This window comes from Canis lupus, chromosome 12 (assembly GCF_011100685.1).
Source record: "Canis lupus familiaris isolate Mischka breed German Shepherd chromosome 12, alternate assembly UU_Cfam_GSD_1.0, whole genome shotgun sequence".
Taxonomy (NCBI): Eukaryota; Metazoa; Chordata; class Mammalia; order Carnivora; family Canidae; genus Canis; species Canis lupus.
This window is the reverse complement of record NC_049233.1, coordinates 27682748-27703366: the sequence shown is the minus strand read 5'-3', so window position 1 is coordinate 27703366 and position 20619 is coordinate 27682748. Positions and strand designations below refer to the sequence as shown.

Below are 20619 nucleotides of genomic sequence, written 5' to 3'. Positions count from 1 at the left end.
TACCTCCTGTTCTTTCTTTTGGGGTGAATTTCTCCGTCTCATTGTTTTATCCAGAAAAGAATAGAAGAAAGAAAGAGAAAAGACAATAGTAACAACAACAACAACAAGAGGAAAAAACAAGATAAAATAAGAAAAAGTCAAACAAGAACCAAAACAGAACATAGCAGAAAACTAGATTCTGGGTGTCCTTTGGTCTACTTGTTAAAAGAAACTAGATCCCAAAATAAGAAAGAAAGAAAGAAAAACTTATATATATACAAAAGTAAAATAAAATACAGTGAAAGGAAACCAAAAATAAAAAAAATTATATATATAACATATATATTAAAATTAAAATTAAAAAAGAATAAAAAAGAATTGAAAAATAAGAAAATAGCTTTAAAAATGATACTGAAAGACTAAAGAGTAATAAAAAAAAAGAGGGCAGCCCGGGTGGCTCAGCGGTTTAGCGCCGCCGTCAGCCCAGGGTGTGATCCTGGAGACCCCGGATCGAGTCCCACGTCGGGCTCCCTGCATGGAGCCTGCTTCTCCCTCTGCCTGTGGCCCTGCCTCTATCTCTCTCTCTCTCTCTCTCTCTCTCTCTGTTTCTCATGAATGAATAAATAAATATAATCTTAAAAAAAGAAAAAAAAAAAAAAAAACATGAGTGTTATGTACTGTTTTCCCCAAGAGCTGAAGCTTTGCAGTTCTCTAAGATCAGTAAACTCGGTGCTAGCCTGTTGTTCGGGCCGATCTCCTGGGGGAGGGGCCTGTTGTGCTGATTCTCAGGTGCACTTGCCCTTGTGGAAATGCCCTTCCCTTTGCTATGGGCACGAGCTCAGTGTAAGTGGCTCTGGATGCTACTACACGGTGCTGTTTTGTTCCCTGAAGGCTTTCAGCAGCGATAGGCAGGATGGAAATGGCAGCACCCCTTTCTCTAGCCCCAGAGCTGAAAGTGCACGCCCCTTACTCTTCAGTGAACCCTCATAGAAAAGCAGTCCATCACCCTTGTCTCCCCGGTTTCTATGGGAGCTCTGTGTTCACCCAGCCTGGGACGAGCATTTTCATCTGAGGCATCTGTGACCAGTTTCAAAACTCCAAATTTTACTGACTCCTACAGTGTGTACCTGGGCTGTTCCTCCTGGGGAAGGGAGGGGGGGTCTCCCCACACTTCTGCCTTTTGCTGGACCCCTGCCAGGAGAGGGGTCGCCAGACAGTGCAGCAGTTCACAATTTATGACAATACCCAGCAGAAAGCCGGCGCCTAGACTCACTGCTTCAGGTGGCTTCTCCGTCCCGCTGTGCCTGGGAATTCTGCCTCACTCAGGCACCTCTATTCTTGTGATCCTGAGACCACACTGTCCCACCTGGGATTCCACTCTGCCTCCCCACCAAGCACCTTTATGCCAGGGATGTACCCCACCGTAACAGACTCCTAAAAGTTCTGATTTTGTGCTCCACTGTTTATAATACTTTGCAGTAACCTCAAAAGGAAGCTACCTCCCCTCCACTGTATCCTCATATGTATCTCCCCAGATTCAAGTCTGCATACCTCCTGCTTTCCAAAAAGTGACCACTTTTCTCTCTGTAGAATTGCAGCATTTCTTTTCATAAATCTCAAATTGATTTTACAGGTGTTCAGAATGATTTGATAACTATCTAGCTATCCCAGGGACCAGACAAAATTAGGGTCCACTATTCCTCTGCCATCATAACTCCTCTCCTAATGAATCCTTTAGGAAGATAATATCTGGACTTATTAACCAATAATATTCTGTTTAATCACAGAATTTAATAAAATAAGAACCATAAAAGAGGTAATTATAATTTTAAAACAAAATATTAATAATTGCATTGTATCAGTATTACCTTCACTTTATAAACTTAGTGATAGGATTTATATGAAGCTCTTTCTGGGGAACATAATAAAAGACTCGACAAAAACACTCAAATAATATTTTTCAAATTTCTGTTGAGTAAATCAAGTCTATTTCCATTATAAAAGAAGAATAACAAACAGTATTATGTTCCTTTTAGTACCAGGAATTACAATAAAGTTGTATATGGATAATTTGTGACCCATCGCATTTGTAGCATTACTCGTATGTTAGTATGTCAGTTTCTGTGTTTAGATCATAGAAGACTTTTATTCAAGGTTAAGGGGATTATAACTCATACTGTAGACAAAGGTGTTCCATTTCTATTCAGAATGAATAACATTGATACTGCTCAGATGCATTGTGTTCAGGATAAAGATATTAATCTCTTCTGTGTTTTCTTTATCATAAAGAACTCCATGGCGCTCTCCTGAATAAAATTTCAATGTGTTGTTGTTATTAATTGACTGTGGTCCTGATTCATACTATAGAAATATGTTTGGTAAAAAATACTAAATTCATGCACAGTTTTAACTTAAGATATTTATTTCCAACTCTGTACTCTAGGTTCTCATACCTCCCTTTGACAATTTGAGTTAATTTGTTTAATATAACATAACTTAGGGGATTTAAAAGATCCTCCTTCTTAGTTAATTTATTGGTTTTCCCATGAGTCAGAACTGATTTTAAATTTTGTTAACCATAAAAATGTTAAGATAATTGCATAGATCACCCTATATGATCTTTTAAGACAGTTAAACATTACAGATGTCTGTGTTGTAATCAGAAGTCACCAATTAACCATTGCCTGGCATATTTTGTAAGATGTTTAATACATATTGTTGTATAAAGACCCTGTTTTTTTTTTCATTTATAATTGGAAGAAAAATAAATTTGGAGTATGTTCAAATAGCATTGCCTGAAGAGGCTTTGGAAGCAGCGGGAAAACACTCTACCTAACCCCAATTAGTCTTGTTTTCCACATTCAGGGCAGTTCTGTTTTCAAACATAGCCACTAAACATGATGATAATGAAAATTAATATGGTTAGAAAGCAATTCGATAGCAACTGTTTATTGTTGGTAATTGTTGTTTCCTGTCATAACTTTCGTAAAATCTGTCAGCTCTGAAAAAAAGATTCAAAGAGTGTATGAGCTGGGAAATAGGCAGGTGTGCCCTGAATTATACAATAGATATGCTCCAGCAAAGTAATATGGAAGTCATTTTTTTTTTTTTTAGCAAATTGAATTATATATTTTTTTGTTGGTGGTGATGAGTTCACTACTTCTCAGAATAAGAAAACCTGATTATGGATCCCAGTAGTTTAATTCATATGTGAACCCTTATGTAAATACTATTTTCTTCCAGAAAAATTTTTTGTGGATTTATCAAAAATGTGAAAAGACTAACCACAAAAAAAGTGCTAAAGCCCCATCTCTATAGTCTTTTCTATCCCATTTTAATTATGAGAATTTTTTGTTTCTTTTTTTTCCTACACTACCACAGACAATCATTTTATCTATATTTGTCTTTTATTTATATTTATCTATATCTGTATTTGTCTAAGAATGTATCTGCCTATACTGTGCAAAACTGATCATGCCACAGGGGGATACAAAGATAAATCAAACACAGATCCTTCCATCAGAGAATGAACAGTATGAAAGGGTAGATGATGTAGGTTTTTTTAGACCCTCCCTCTTATTTAATCTTAACATTTCACATGAGGCTCAGTGCTCCTCAGTGACAGCAAATGTTGGGAAAGGGATCCCTCCAAAAATTTACCATATAAGAAGAATAAACTTTACGGATTCTAGCATGAGGTTTTTCTTCCATGAAGCTAGATTCTAAGCTTCGTGAGGGTGAGGTCTTCATCTATTTTGCTCACTACAATATTCCTTGACTGATGCCTGGCATGTAGTAATCACTCAATAAATATTTGTTGAATTAATGAACCACATCAGTGACTTCCAGTAGGACAGGTAAAAGTAATATAAAGAAACAGTGTCTAAAACCATATTATGGTTAAGCTAACAGACATGCACTATCCAAGCAGTTGCCAAGTTATACACTAAAGATTCTATTAACTTAAAATCCAAGTCTGTCTCTTTGTAATCTTTATCATTTTTCTCTACACTAGCTGCATCTACATTTCTCAAACTTCCTCTAGTGCGAACTAGCTACATTGCATTTTAACTTGATTGGGATATATTTTTCCTCCTTATAATATATATTAAAAACTTGATTGGCATATATATTTTCTCCTTATTATATATGCATTTATATTTTTATATATATTAAAAAGCAGTGTATGTGCAGTTCATTATCTGATAAACATCATATTACATCTGGCGGAACTCAAACTTTGTTATGAGCTTTCTTCATCGCAAGCAAGCTCTTCCCCCAAAGTCTTCTTAGAATTCATTTATTTAGAATATTCTGTTTCTGCTAATTAAAGTTAATTTACATGCCTCATCCAAAATAACAGATTTAGTATTTTACCAATTCTACCCAAGATTTATGACAACCCTTACTGGCAGTAAAAAATAATGGATGCACTAAAACATTTAGAGATACAGTATGATAGGGAGTTCAAATTTGAAGTACTATTCAAAGTAAGCCTTGAGATAAAGGAAGATTTATATAGCTAGGGTTTGTGGGAATGGAACATAAGCAGAACCACAGAAGAAAGCATGGTTCAACCTTACCAGTAGGTCTGTGTGTGTGGAGCCACTGAGAAACAAGACCATGGAGGACTTGGTTTACTCCATGGGTAGATGAATCATTCTGTAGTTAGGAAAGGATTTTGACCACAACTTTTAGATGATTATACCTGAGTAAAGTTTATGTGACAGCAGTGACAGCTAACAGACACTATAGGCAGGGAGGCCAGTTAGAAAGAAGCTATTGAGTTGAAATGTAATGAGAGCTTAAATAAAGTCAGTGATAGCAGAAGGAAAGTTGCAAGATTTGATCTAGGAAAGAGGTGACAGGAGGCAGCAACTAGTGTGAGAAGAGATGAGTAGTTAATGATGCTGAATTTCTAAGCCTGGGAGAGTAAGTGCTATGAATAAGAAAACGGAGGAGGAGCAGGTGTAGATAAAACATAGATGAACTGGTTGATCCAGGATGGAGTGTTGGAAGCTAAATGCATTATGGAATGGTTGAAAGAACAGTCTGCAAAGAAGCTCTTGGTCAGGTGAGGAGATGGTCAAAGTGCAGCATAGTGTCATGAGAGACAAGGAGAATGTTTTAATAAAGGAAGTAGTAAGTATTCAGAGTTTTCTAGGCATATGAGAACTAATGCAGGATTTGCTAAGTAGGCCTAAAAACAGATCTGTGAAAAAAACATATCCAGTAAAATACAGAGCCAGGAAGATTAATTTCAAGAAATTAAAGACTGTGTGTAGAAAGCCAAGGAATGGTAAAAATATGTGATATTAAATATTTAAGTTACCATATAACTTAAATCAAGTAGTTTCCTAATACATAAATTATATTTATATCTGACAATACAAAGTTATGGACATAAACAGGATGATAAAAATAAACCCTTTCACACACCAAGATATAATGCTATCAAAAAAATGAGATGCCATATCTAAAAAAAAAAGATTTAACTAGGAAAAATTCTTGATATAAAAAGACAGCATTTAAAGAAGAAAGAGGATTTTAAAGACAGGATTTTGAGGAAATGTTTTTGTAGAAAGCTGTCTTGTTGGCCTCATCCCTCACCTTCTCCCACCTATCACACCTGGCAGTGTTTGAGAGTTGCTAAAAGTAGATCACTTGGAAAGGAAGACGATGGACCAACATAGTCATACCTTTATACCTAAGAAAGAAAGCCAAAGCAGTCTCTGTGGATGTGTGTGTGTAGAGACAAGGGATTTCAAGATTTCCAAAATCCTGAAAATGAACTCTACCCTCACAGACAGTAGGGCAGGGAATGCTGGAATGTTTCCCAGGGACCAGATATAGACTCCCCTCAGAAAAGAAATTTGGTCTAGGGCCATTTTTATGTTCTACCCAAGTGGTTTTTCTAGTCAGGTGACTGAGACAGCCTTAATACTCCCCTCAATTTGACTAAACTTTTTTTTTAAGATTTTATTTATTTGAAAGAAAGAGAGCGAGAGTGAGAGAGAGAGAGAGAGAGAGAGAGAGATTATGGATAATTTCTAGTACCCTGGGATCATGACCTGAGCCAAAGGCAGTTGCTTAAATGACTAAGCCACCCAAGAGCCCCTTAACTAAACTTTAGACAGTTGTCTTCCTCACTCTAGGTCCCAGACTTCACTTGTCTTAGAGCATTTATTTTGGAAAATTTTCTATTGTAAATTCCTTCTTTGCCCCTTTTGAGATATAAATCTTAGTTTTACAACCCAGGAATGTCTTTCTTCAGGACCTAGAACCATGTCTTTGACACGTAAGCATGAAAAAGATAGTGGCCCTATCTCCCAGTTTTGTGGGAAGGTAGGAGCCTGACTTCAATGGGTGCCTTTGGTCCAAGTTGTAAATGACCCTCTGTGATGAAGATAGGAAAAAGTTTATGTTTTTTAGGGGGTCAGACCAATTAGCAAACACAGGTAGTTTATGATCCCTCACCTCAGCTCTTAAAAACTCTCTTTTCACCTTTCGTTATATTCTTTGTTTTGTCAAGCAAAGACTGAATTCTGACCTCTCCTTTATCGCAATAGCTTTGAGTAAAGTCTTTGTCTGTTTAACTTTGTCCAGTGCAACTTTTACTTTGACACAGGCAACTGGTTGTCAACAGCAGGAGTCTGTGCTAAAATGAAAAATCAATGTGGGGCCAAGTTAGAAGTGACAAGCCAAAGGCAGGCAATAGCACAACTCCTAGGAATCGTAGTTGGCAAAGGATTTCCAAAGAATGCACAAATGCTCATGAGTCATGGGGTTGCCAGATTTAAGAACTAAAAATATAAGGCACTCAGTTAAATTTGAATTTCAAATAACAATTCTTCTAGTGTATTTTGTGAGATGTTTAGTACATGCTTGTACTTCATACTAAAAAATTGTTTATTGTTGATCTGAAATTGAAATTGAACTGAGCGCGTTGTATTTTATCTGACATTTCCACCACAAGAGAAACAGTTTTAAACATCTGCTATTCCTAGAGAGTGAGAGCCTGAGCCTGCGTACATCAGTTGCCAGTTCTTATAGCTCTCCTTTACTATGTACTTCTTTCCACTCCGCCTTGCCACCTCCACATTTAAAGTCAGATGTGGAAAGGGTCAGAAACAGCAGCTAGCATGAATGGAAGGTGGTAAGACAAGAGAAAGAACAGAAGACTGCTTCCTCCTGACCCTGAAGGCAGATAGTAGGTATCAGGCGCTCTACAGGTCTTGGCTAGTAGAGGAGGGTAGGTGAAGGAAGATTTAAGGGTTGATAAATTTCTTAGACTGGATACTAGTTTCTGAATCACTATAATGATAACTTGGAAAGAAGGTAAGATTCCTAGGAACTGCCAGGTTTTGATCCAGAGGCAGAAAATATTTTCCCCTTTGTGAGACAGAAAAAAACTTGTATTTCCACATTCCATGTTACCCTTATTCAATGTACCAAGTCTACAGCCCTAAATATAAGTATATGACCATAAAATAAATACTTTTCAAGTTTTATGTGCCTCTATATTTCGAGATTAATCATTTAAAGGATTAATAATTCTAAAAGGATGACGCTAAAAAGTTAGCTTTGCGTATTATAGTAATACCACTTACAAAATAAGTATTATTGGAAAGCATTAAATATTAACAAATATTAATTTAAAACCTTGCTACGTGACAATTTTCTAATCTTTTTGTGTCACAGATTTTTTTGTTTTTTTATTGAGGTATAATTACATCAAATAAAATTCATTGATTTTAAGCATATAATTTGATGTACAGCCTTTCATATCAGAAGACTTTAAGAATCTGATGAAAACTATTATTTCACATACACAGGGACACAAATTTTCTGTTTTCCATCCATGTACAACAAGTTAAAATTCTTGCTTCAAGTCTTCCTCTGAACTGGTGGTTGATTATTTGAGACAATGACTTCACAAATTTATTATACTGATATATTATACTTATTAAACTAGTATCCAGTCTAAGAAATTTATCAATCCTTAAATCTTCCTTCACCTACCCTCCTCTACTAGCCAGTATATAATATCAGTGTCACCTTTTGAAATGAATGCTAACTATAAATGCTGTATTCCTACCTACTTCATTAGCAATAGAATGCCATCAGAGCACATTTACATGACTTTTTTTTTTTTTTTTTTTTTAGATGCAGGTTTATTTTTTCCATCTTTCAATGGGAATTCCTATCTAGAACTGCCTTTTTTTACAACACTGGATGAGTTCAAATTTGTCCTGGAGAAGGAACATAACAGAACTGTTACCATCTACTTGACTATAAAAACAAACACTTTGAATGGAACTATTCTCTACAGTAAGTATTAAATGTTTAACTTCCTGTATGTCATGTTTTTTCTCAAATGTTAACCTATTGAAGCAATGAATTATTCATTTAAATATTGTGGAAAAACTTTTCTAGCTTAGTGCATGAAGCATTATCAAAAGGAAATCTTAGTTCTTTCTAGTTTTCTTTAGAAGTTTCTTTAATTTATGAGTCATTCAATGGAACATGACTTACAAACAGGTTCTGAACCAGCAAGGAAGAATATAGCAAGCATATGAATTTGATGGCATATGGCTATAACAGTAAAACATAAATGCTGCAAATGTTTCAGAGCATATTTTTGTAATATACATCACTAAATATGATTGAATTCAGTATTTGGTAACTTGGAAGAAGGCATTCGAAAGCTGGAATTCATTTGATAATTGGGAAAATTCCTATCACTCTTTTAACATTATCCTAACTGGCTTGAAAAAAGTAGTATTAACAGTATCTGTTTAAGGAAATGCCTCTATATTTAGGGCTCTCTACATTATGCAGTGTGCTCACAAGGATTCCTATACCAGAATTTACAGATTTCTTTCTTGTATGGCTAAACATCACTAAAGTAGATTACATGCTGTATTCCAAATCTGACAATTGTTTTATTTCTTTTGAAATGAATGTTCAATAGTTTTAACAATTCCTTATATTGGAGGTATAATGTCTTCAGTATTTGAATAGATTATCCACTCTAGGGCAACTCATTATTTCGAAAATTATTTTCTCCTCTACTTTGAAATATTTTGCAAAAAAATCATTCCATACTTTGTAAAAATATTTAAACCTTCATATTATTTGGCTATGAGTAAAATGTTTTAAAGAAGCATTTTTGGTATGCCTGGATGACTCAGTGGTTGAGTGTCTGCCTGCCTTTGGCTCAGTTCATGATCCAAGGTCCTAGGGTAGAGCCCTGCATCAGCCTTCTTGCAGGGACCCTGCTTCTCCCTCTCTCTCTCTCTGTCTCTCATGAATAAATAAGTAAAATCTTATAAAAAAAAAAAAAAAGGATTTTTGGAAAACTGAAAATTTGTTTTATTTTAGAAAGAAACTAATGTCAGAACTAGACCAGCATTATTTATGTCCCAGAAGTGTAAGCAACCATGTTTAAAGGATGGCTTCAGGGCAGCCCGGGTGGCTCAGCGATTTAGCGCCGCCTTCAGCCCCGGGTATGATCCTGGAGACCCAGGATCGAGTCCCAGGTCGGGCCCCCTTTGTGGAGCCTGCTTCTCCCTCTGCCTGTGTCTCTGCCTCTCTCTGTGTGTGTCTCTCATAAATAAATAAAATCTTTAAAAAAAAAAAAATGGTGGCTTTAGGGACACCTGGGTAGCTTAGCTGTTGAGCATCTGCCTTTGGCTCAGGGCGTGATCTTGGGATCCCGGATCGAGTCTCACATCAGGCTCCTTGTGAGGAGTCTGCTTCTCTCTCTGCCACTCCCTGGATGTCTTTCATGAATAAATAAATAAATCTTTAAAAAAATGAATAACTAATGACTTTAGAATGTCTGGTGTATTTATATTTAAAGAGAGAGAGAAGAAAAGAAAAATTTGTTTTACATACAAAACCTAAGTTGCGGTGGACAACTATGAAATTTGGAAGTAATAGTACATTGCAGGGGAAAGGAAACAACACAACACAGAACAAAAGACACAAACATAATAATTTAAAGTCCCAAAGCAAAGTGATTCTCTGGCTTTGCAGTTTTTAAAGTTATATAAGAATAAAAGTTGTTTCTTTGTAGAAAGTATGTTTTTACCTACTAAAAACAGCCAAAGAAGCAGCCAACCTCTGGGAATTCTTCTCCTCTGGGCTCGTGCTTCTGGCTCATATCTATACTTTCACTCAATGTGCTCTTTTTGAAAGCCATAAAAATACATGCCATAAAAATAAATAAATAAATAAATAAATAAATAAATAAATAAATAAATAAATACAATAATACGTGTGTGTGTGTGTGTATATATATACAAATATATATATATTATATATACCCTGTCCACGTTGGTACTTTAATTTAAACCAATAAACCCAAACTGATGTTAGTGCCATAGAATTATTTTTGCCTTTTGTATTCAATGATCTACCAAAAAAGAAAAAATCAAGCTAGAAATTATTAGTAAAATAAAACAATCAAAAAAAAATGGTGCCATTGTAATGATTATCAGTTTCTTTCTGTGTCTTACATAATTGTTGTCCCTGCATTGGACACATGGAAGCTGTTTACTCACAAGAGTTTCATAGCCTATAAATGGGGAAAATATTTTTGTTTGTAAAGCATTCTTTTTGTTCATTTGTAAAGTGGTAATTTAATCCTACACTGTTGGGAATACCTCAGCAGAATGTTTCATGGAGTTGTTGCTCTCAGTCCTCTTCGAATTTATCAACCTCATAAAAGCCTCACACAAATGAACGCAAAGATTTTTGTGATTTAGTTAAACATCCATGGTTTAAAAGATGTCCCTTAACTTGACTTAAGGGCTGATATTCTTTCTTTTGAAATCAGTATATTACATGTAGGAGCAATTAAGAATAGTAAGAAAATTATAACAGATGTTTCATTTTAGAGACTAGAGGTTGATTTTTGTCTTGTTTTCCTTGGTTGTTTGTTTTTTTTAGTTTTGTCATTTTCATTTCCGGACATCTCAGGAAAAACTCAATTCCATGCTACAAACACGTATTGAACACTTGCGTTTTACATCACCCAATTTTAAAGGGAAAAGGATAGAGGAATATCAGGTTGGTAAGCCAGTGTCAGCTTTGAATTATATTCCTAGTTCAAAACTGTAGATTTATCTTTTTCTCAGTTTGCCTCACCAACTAATTGATGTTGAAAAGGAACAAAAGGAAGATAAAACTGGAATCCTTATGGGGTTACAGTAAAAATCCTTAGAAAGGATGGTTTAAAAAAGAACTCTCTGTGGGAGAGAGACAGCTCTGAGAACAGCAGTCAAGATGAAAAGAAAGCTTTTTGAATCTGCCACTGAACCAATTCAGAATTCTGGAACCCCGTCAAAGGAGCTACTAATAGGTCACGGGAGAAGGGATGAGACCACACAAAACTCTTTAGGTGCACTTTCAGAAAATGAGCTCTATTCGGCAAGCGTTATCAATCAGGGGGTTTCGTCATGGGATATATTACTATGCAGTTGAATCCATTCTGTGCTACTTCTTTGAAAAGAAATAAGCATGCCCTTTGGAAGTATGTGATCTTTGAGAATTAGGAGCAGACATCTGACCAAGTTGCAGGAGGCAAATTGCATGAGCAACTCCAGTGAGAGAACAAGATTCAGAAGTAATCTTCATATTACATAATATTTGTATTTAAGAAAGAAAGCAAAAGAAGGACTAGTCTTAGGTTTTATTCCAGGTAGAAATGGCCAGAACAAGTAGGGTCTTTGGGGCCTCCTTCTTTGTACATTTAGAGAGGACTAAAAGAAGATATTGCTGAAGAAAACAGGAGCTCCCTAAGGGCTGCAGCGCGCACGGCGGGACCCGGCGGGACCCGGAGCAGCTGAAGGGGCTCGGGCGGCGGCTCCGCGGAGGGGGCTGCGCGGCCCCGGGAGCAGCTCGGAGGGGCTCGGGCAGAGGAAGAGGCTCCGTGCGGAGGGGGCTGCGCGGTTCCAGGAGCAGCTCGGAGGGGCTCCGGCGGCGGCTCCGCGGAGGGGGCTGCGGGGCGGGAGCGCGAATCCACCAGCGCAGGCTCCGGAGCACAGGGCGCCGGGACACAGCCCAGGATCCCGCCTCCCCCGGGACAGGCAGAGGCCGGGAGGGCCCAGGACAGCGAGGACGCTCCTGCCCCAGCTGAGCACATCAGCGGCCCCGCCCCGGAGCCTCCAGGCCCTGCCGACGGAGTTCCTGCCGGAGCTGAATCCAGGTTTCCAGAGCTGCCCCGCCACTGGGGCTGTTCCTCCTGCGGCCTCACGGGGTAAACAACCCCCACCGAGCCCTGCACCAGGAGGGGGCACAGCAGCTCCCCCAACTGATAACACCTGAAAATCAGCACAACAGGCCCCTCCCCCAGAAGACCAGCTAGACGGACAACTTCCAGGAGAAGCCAAGGGACTTAAAGTACACAGAATCAGAAGATACTCCCCGGTGGTTCTTTTTTTGTTTGTTTGTTTTTGTTTTGTTTTGCTTTTTGATTTGTTTCCTTCCCCCACCCCCCTTTTTTTTCTCCTTTCTTTTTCTTTCTCTTTTTCTTCTTTTTTTTTTTTTTTTTTTCTTTTTCTTCCCTTTTTTTTTTCTCTTTCTCTTTTCTTTCCTTCTTTCTCTCCTCTCTTTTTCTCTTTTTCCCAATACAACTTGCTTTTGGCCACTCTGCACTGAGCAAAATGACTAGAAGGAAAACCTCACCTCAAAAGAAAGAATCAGAAACAGTCCTCTCTCCCACAGAGTTACAAAATCTGGATTACAATTCAATGTCAGAAAGCCAATTCAGAAGCACTATTATACAGCTACTGGTGGCTCTAGAAAAAAGTATAAAGGACTCAAGAGACTTCATGACTGCAGAATTTAGAGCTAATCAGGCAGAAATTAAAAATCAATTGAATGAGATGCAATCCAAACTAGAAGTCCTAACGACGAGGGTTAACGAGGTGGAAGAACGAGTGAATGACCTAGAAGACAAGTTGATAGCAAAGAGGGAAACTGAGGAAAAAAGAGACAAACAATTAAAAGACCATGAAGATAGATTAAGGGAAATAAACGACAGCCTGAGGAAGAAAAACCTACGTTTAATTGGGGTTCCCGAGGGCGCCGAAAGGGACAGAGGGCCAGAATATGTATTTGAACAAATTCTAGCTGAAAACTTTCCTAATCTGGGAAGGGAAACAGGCATTCAGATCCAGGAAATAGAGAGATCCCCCCCTAAAATCAATAAAAACCGTTCAACACCTCGACATTTAATTGTGAAGCTTGCAAATTCCAAAGATAAGGAGAAGATCCTTAAAGCAGCAAGAGACAAGAAATCCCTGACTTTTATGGGGAGGAGTATTAGGGTAACAGCAGATCTCTCCACAGAGACCTGGCAGGCCAGAAAGGGCTGGCAGGATATATTCAGGGTCCTAAAGGAGAAGAACATGCAACCAAGAATACTTTATCCAGCAAGGCTCTCATTCAAAATGGAAGGAGAGATAAAGAGCTTCCAAGACAGGCAGCAACTAAAAGAATATGTGACCTCCAAACCAGCTCTGCAAGAAATTTTAAGGGGGCCTCTTAAAATTCCCCTTTAAGAAGAAGTTCAGTGGAACAGTCCACAAAAACAAAGACTGAATAGATATCATGATGACACTAAACTCATATCTCTCAATAGTAACTCTGAATGTGAACGGGCTTAATGACCCCATCAAAAGGCGCAGGGTTTCAGACTGGATAAAAAAGCAGGACCCATCTATTTGCTGTCTACAAGAGACTCATTTTAGACAGAAGGACACCTACAGCCTGAAAATAAAAGGTTGGAGAACCATTTACCATTCGAATGGTCCTCAAAAGAAAGCAGGGGTAGCCATCCTTATATCAGATAAACTAAAATTTACCCCAAAGACTGTAGTGAGAGATGAAGAGGGACACTATATCATACTTAAAGGATCTATTCAACAAGAGGACTTAACAATCCTCAATATATATGCTCCGAATGTGGGAGCTGCCAAATATATAAATCAATTATTAACCAAAGTGAAGAAATACTTAGATAATAATACACTTATACTTGGTGACTTCAATCTAGCTCTTTCTATACTTGATAGGTCTTCTAAGCAAAACATCTCCAAAGAAACGAGAGCTTTAAATGATACACTGGACCAGATGGATTTCACAGATATCTACAGAACTTTACATCCAAACTCAACTGAATACACATTCTTCTCAAGCGCACATGGAACTTTCTCCAGAATAGACCACATATTGGGTCACAAATCGGGTCTGAACCGATACCAAAAGATTGGGATTGTCCCCTGTATATTCTCGGACCATAATGCCTTGAAATTAGAACTAAATCACAACAAGAAGTTTGGAAGGACCTCAAACACATGGAGGTTAAGGACCATCCTGCTAAAAGATAAAAGGGTCAACCAGGAAATTAAGGAAGAATTAAAAAGATTCATGGAAACTAATGAGAATGAAGATACAACCGTTCAAAATCTTTGGGATGCAGCAAAAGCAGTCCTAAGGGGGAAATACATCGCAATACAAGCATCCATTCAAAAACTGGAAAGAACTCAAATACAAAAGCTAACCTTACACATAAAGGAGCTAGAGAAAAAACAGCAAATAGATCCTACACCCAAGAGAAGAAGGGAGATAATAAAGATTCGAGCAGAACTCAACGAAATCGAGACCAGAAGAACTGTGGAACAGATCAACAGAACCAGGAGTTGGTTCTTTGAAAGAATTAATAAGATAGATAAACCATTAGCCAGCCTTATTAAAAAGAAGAGAGAGAAGACTCAAATTAATAAAATCATGAATGAGAAAGGAGAGATCACTACCAACACCAAGGAAATACAAACGATTTTAAAAACATATTATGAACAGCTCTACGCCAATAAATTAGGCAATCTAGAAGAAATGGACGCATTCCTGGAAAGCCACAAACTACCAAAACTGGAACAGGAAGAAATAGAAAACCTGAACAGGCCAATAACCAGGGAGGAAATTGAAGCAGTCATCAAAAACCTCCCAAGACACAAGAGTCCAGGGCCAGATGGCTTCCCAGGAGAATTTTATCAAACGTTTAAAGAAGAAATCATACCTATTCTCCTAAAGCTGTTTGGAAAGATAGAAAGAGATGGAGTACTTCCAAATTCGTTCTATGAAGCCAGCATCACCTTAATTCCAAAGCCAGACAAAGACCCCGCCAAAAAGGAGAATTACAGACCAATATCCCTGATGAACATGGATGCAAAAATTCTCAACAAGATACTGGCCAATAGGATCCAACAGTACATTAAGAAAATTATTCACCATGACCAAGTAGGATTTATCCCTGGGACACAAGGCTGGTTCAACACCCGTAAAACAATCAATGTGATTCATCATATCAGCAAGAGAAAAACCAAGAACCATATGATCCTCTCATTGGATGCAGAGAAAGCATTTGACAAAATACAGCATCCATTCCTGATCAAAACTCTTCAAAGTGTAGGGATAGAGGGAACATTCCTCGACATCTTAAAAGCCATCTATGAAAAGCCCACAGCAAATACCATTCTCAATGGGGAAGCACTGGGAGCCTTTCCCCTAAGATCAGGAACAAGACAGGGATGTCCACTCTCACCACTGCTATTCAACATAGTACTGGAAGTCCTAGCCTCAGCAATCAGACAACAAAAAGACATTAAAGGCATTCAAATTGGCAAAGAAGAAGTCAAACTCTCTCTCTTCGCCGATGACATGATACTCTACATAGAAAACCCAAAAGTCTCCACCCCAAGATTGCTAGAACTCATACAGCAATTCGGTAGCGTGGCAGGATACAAAATCAATGCCCAGAAGTCAGTGGCATTTCTATACACTAACAATGAGACAGAAGAAAGAGAAATTAAGGAGTCAATCCCATTTACAATTGCACCCAAAAGCATAAGATACCTAGGAATAAACCTCACCAAAGATGTAAAGGATCTATACCCTCAAAACTATAGAACACTTCTGAAAGAAATTGAGGAAGACACAAAGAGATGGAAAAATATTCCATGCTCATGGATTGGCAGAATTAATATTGTGAAAATGTCAATGTTACCCAGGGCAATATACACGTTTAATGCAATCCCTATCAAAATACCATGGACTTTCTTCAGAGAGTTAGAACAAATTATTTTAAGATTTGTGTGGAATCAGAAAAGACCCCGAATAGCCAGGGGAATTTTAAAAAAGAAAACCATATCTGGGGGCATCACAATGCCAGATTTCAGGTTGTACTACAAAGCTGTGGTCATCAAGACAGTGTGGTACTGGCACAAAAACAGACACATAGATCAGTGGAACAGAATAGAGAATCCAGAAGTGGACCCTGAACTTTATGGGCAACTAATATTCGATAAAGGAGGAAAGACTATCCATTGGAAGAAAGACAGTCTCTTCAATAAATGGTGCTGGGAAAATTGGACATCCACATGCAGAAGAATGAAACTAGACCACTCCCTTTCACCATACACAAAGATAAACTCAAAATGGATGAAAGATCTAAATGTGAGACAAGATTCCATCAAAATCCTAGAGAAGAACACAGGCAACACCCTTTTTGAACTCGGCCATAGTAACTTCTTGCAAGATACATCCACAAAGGCAAAAGAAACAAAAGCAAAAATGAACTATTGGGACTTCATCAAGATAAGAAGCTTTTGCACAGCAAAGGATACAGTCAACAAAACTCAAAGACAACCTACAGAATGGGAGAAGATATTTGCAAATGACATATCAGATAAAGGGCTAGTTTCCAAGATCTATAAAGAACTTATTAAACTCAACACCAAAGAAACAAACAATCCAATCATGAAATGGGCAAAAGACATGAACAGAAATCTCACAGAGGAAGACATAGACATGGCCAACATGCATATGAGAAAATGCTCTGCATCACTTGCCATCAGGGAAATACAAATCAAAACTACAATGAGATACCACCTCACACCAGTGAGAATGGGGAAAATTAACAAGGCAGGAAACAACAAATGTTGGAGAGGATGCGGAGAAAAGGGAACCCTCCTACACTGTTGGTGGGAATGTGAATTGGTGCAGCCACTCTGGAAAACTGTGTGGAGGTTCCTCAAACAGTTAAAAATATACCTGCCCTACGACCCAGCAATTGCACTGTTGGGGATTTACCCCAAAGATACAAATGCAATGAAACGCCGGGACACCTGCACCCCGATGTTTCTAGCAGCAATGGCCACGATAGCCAAACTGTGGAAGGAGCCTCGGTGTCCAACGAAAGATGAATGGATAAAGAAGATGTGGTTTATGTATACAATGGAATATTACTCAGCTATTAGAAATGACAAATACCCACCATTTGCTTCAACGTGGATGGAACTGGAGGGTATTATGCTGAGTGAAGTAAGTCAGTCGGAGAAGGACAAACATTATATGTTCTCATTCATTTGGGGAATATAAATAATAGTGAAAGGGAAAACAAGGGAAGGGAGAAGAAATGTGTGGGAAATATCAGAAAGGGAGACAGAACGTAAAGACTGCTAACTCTGGGAAACGAACTAGGGGTGGTAGAAGGGGAGGAGGGCGGGGGGTGGGAGTGAATGGGTGACGGGCACTGGGTGTTATTCTGTATGTTAGTAAATTGAACACCAATAAAAAAAAAAAAAAAAAAAAAAAAAAAAAAAAAAAAAGAAGATATTGCTGAAGAAAACAAATAAAACCTAAAGAATCTTAACATCTGCCCTTCTCTATAAAATGATTCCCAGTAGAATACACAATATCTTCATTAGATACTTATTATACCAAGGCCAATGAAATCCTACAGTATTTCCTGACAACATATTAAACATCTTTTCCTGGAGAAGAAAGTGTGCTCAGTTTTAATCAGTTTTACAATGTGCACTGTAAAAGTATTTGAATATCTTTGTCCCTCCTTAATAGCTCCCAATGGAGCTTGCTCCAGACGGAGATGGGTGGGAGTGGAGTTGAAAGCATAGATGGATGAATTCACACATTGCCATTTATAGGATACACAAAGATTTCTTTTCATCATATCTTATTTTTTTAATTCAGGAAAGTCAAATTCAACAAATTTTAACGGAGTGCCTAGACAATGCATCACACCCTTCTAGGCACTGTGAGCTAGATACAAAGATGAATAAGAAATTACCTATACCCATTTCTCACTATTTAGGGGAGAGATAATATGTACATAATTCTATGAGAATAGCTGACTGTGATAGGTCTTATAATAGGAGTATAAATTAAAAACTAGGGCTGAGTAAAGAGATTCATTACGTTAGAAATCTGTGCTTATGCCTCTTCACTAAATAGGGAACACCTCATAATCTGGAATTGTGTTTTAAATCTCTGTTCCTCCCACCTCCTCAGTACTTCGCCAGTGCCTTGCATAGAGTAAGCTTTTTTAGAATTGTTCGCCAAGTTCTGTTGGTGACTTATCTAACTTTGATGCTTATGATGAAAAATTAATAGACATTGAAACCTTATTTTAGGAAATTATTCTGTTAGTAAGTAAGCAAAAACAAAATGGTGCGTATTTCAAGGGTTTACTCAAATGTAGCTTCAATCAAAGATAATTTTATCCTGAGTTTACTTTAACAACCAGGAACAGAAGAGGGGTTGGCAGTTCTTTCCATAATGGACAGGGAGTATTATTTTTATAATGGACAGGGAGTAATATTTTTACAGGCCACACAGTCTCTGTCACAACTGTTCAACTCTGCCACTCTAGCATGAAAGCAGCCATAGACCATATGTGGCTCTGAATGAATGTGGCTGTGTTGCAAAAACACCTTTACTTAAAAAAACAAGCAATGGCAGAATGTGGCCCATGGGCCATAGTTGGCCAACCCTTGACCTAAAATGTATGTGATTCATTAAACTTCTCTTGAAAGAGAACAGCTGTGTTAAGACAAATTAAACTTATTCCTGTGATTGAAATTTATGAAGAAATAAATCAGTGAGAGATACACTCTGTTTCTGAGGTAATTACATCAGGAAATGGACCAGTGAGGAACAAACTTGCTTCTGGTGGACAGAAAGGAGCAAAAGCAAACAAATGAGCCCATTCAGGGATTGAAATTCCTGCCATGCCCATCTCAAGAACAGTATAATTCAGTTATTAAGAAAATTACTATGGAGCTAGACAACCTGGCTCCGCCATCTGGGCAAGTTACTTAACATCTCTGTGCTTCAGTATCTATAAAATGGAATCATATTATTAGTAATAATACAAAGGTATGAAAAATGTGTTGTAAGGATGGAGAGAGTTGTCATATTTAATGTACTGAAAACTGTGTTTGGTTCATGGCAACATGAAGTAAGTACTAAATATTTTTTTCAGAAAATGTTTTAACCCTTCCTCCCTTATAACTTGCCTGGTAAGGAGTCTTGGGAATTAGATGCCCAGGATGCTATATTCTTGTCTAATAGGTGCCATTAATATTGCATCCATTTGACAGAATTATCCACTGTGGAAAAGAATATTTAGACTATAAAAAAAAAATCTTGGAATCAGGAATGAGATAGTAGTGGAATGAACAGTAGATGCAGTTTTTGGTTTTCATTTTTATCCATTTCATCCAAATGAAATGAATAGGATTCATTTCCTCTAAGAATCGTTTGTTATGAGTTATATTTTCTTTCCTGGTTAAGCACAACTAACTGACCCAGAGCCATTCTGCAGCAGCATGTAATAAGCATGTGTTAATAATTAATTGTGTGTGCCAGGCTGCTGCCTGAATGCATCAGTTCTCCTAGAACGTCTCTGCCTGCCATTCTTTCACTAACCGACTAGGTCACCCCAGCCACGTTCTCCAGGTTCTACCTACTCACTACGTGCTACTACTGCCTGTGTTGCCCCTGTTGCTCTAAAATGTCTTCAAACCCTGAGCCACTGCTACTAAGATTGCTGCTAGGTTTGCTGCTGCTGTATACAAATGCAGACCTCTAAGGAGAGCCAGGAAAGGGGATTTCTTAAACTGCAGAAAAAACATGTGTGCTCAATAGAGAACTCAACAGAGAACTCAGTGCAAGCTCAGAGTTTAGTTTTTATTACATGCCATGAAGGGGGCACCAGTGATGAGGAGATCATTCGACCGCTGTGCCATAGGCAGTCCTGATGGAAATGTCAGTCAGTAACCAAAGATAGACTCGAACCCAAGTTAGCTGTGAGTTAACTGTTCTGTATTTTGGTTTGACGACAAATAATACCGATGCAATTTTTATTTTCAAGTTCACAAGGTTTGAAAAATGTATATAAAAGTGTTTTTGAAAAATACAAAGTACTTGGGGTTCCAGGGTGGTGCAGTTCGTTAAGCATCTAACTCTTGGTTTCAGCTAAGGTCATGATCTCAGGGTCAAAGGTCGTGCCCCCCTCACTTCAACCACACTCAGCATGAGTCTGCTTAAGATTCTCTCTCCCTCTCCCTCTGCCCCTCTCTCTGTCCCCACAGTGCTCACTCTCTCTCTCTCTCAAATAAATAACTCTTTTTTAAAAAGAAAAATATGAAGTACCATATAAAGGTGTGGTGTTTTGTTTTGTTTTAATGAGAAAAGGTAGGAATCCATGTCACTTTATAGGAATTTCCAAATTTGACCATCTATGTATCTGACTTAATAAACATATTATCT

At 37.9% G+C, this 20619-nt stretch overlaps 1 protein-coding gene across 1 annotated transcript in view; it reads left to right on the top strand.

Annotated features, from left to right (window-relative positions):
• Window positions 1-20619, top strand: part of EYS (eyes shut homolog) — a 1532152-nt gene that overhangs the window by 1233257 nt on the left and 278276 nt on the right. The window contains exon 29 of the mRNA XM_038554428.1: window positions 8146-8314. Coding sequence (XP_038410356.1) covers window positions 8146-8314 — 169 coding nt within the window. The remainder of the gene's footprint in view (window positions 1-8145; window positions 8315-20619) is intronic.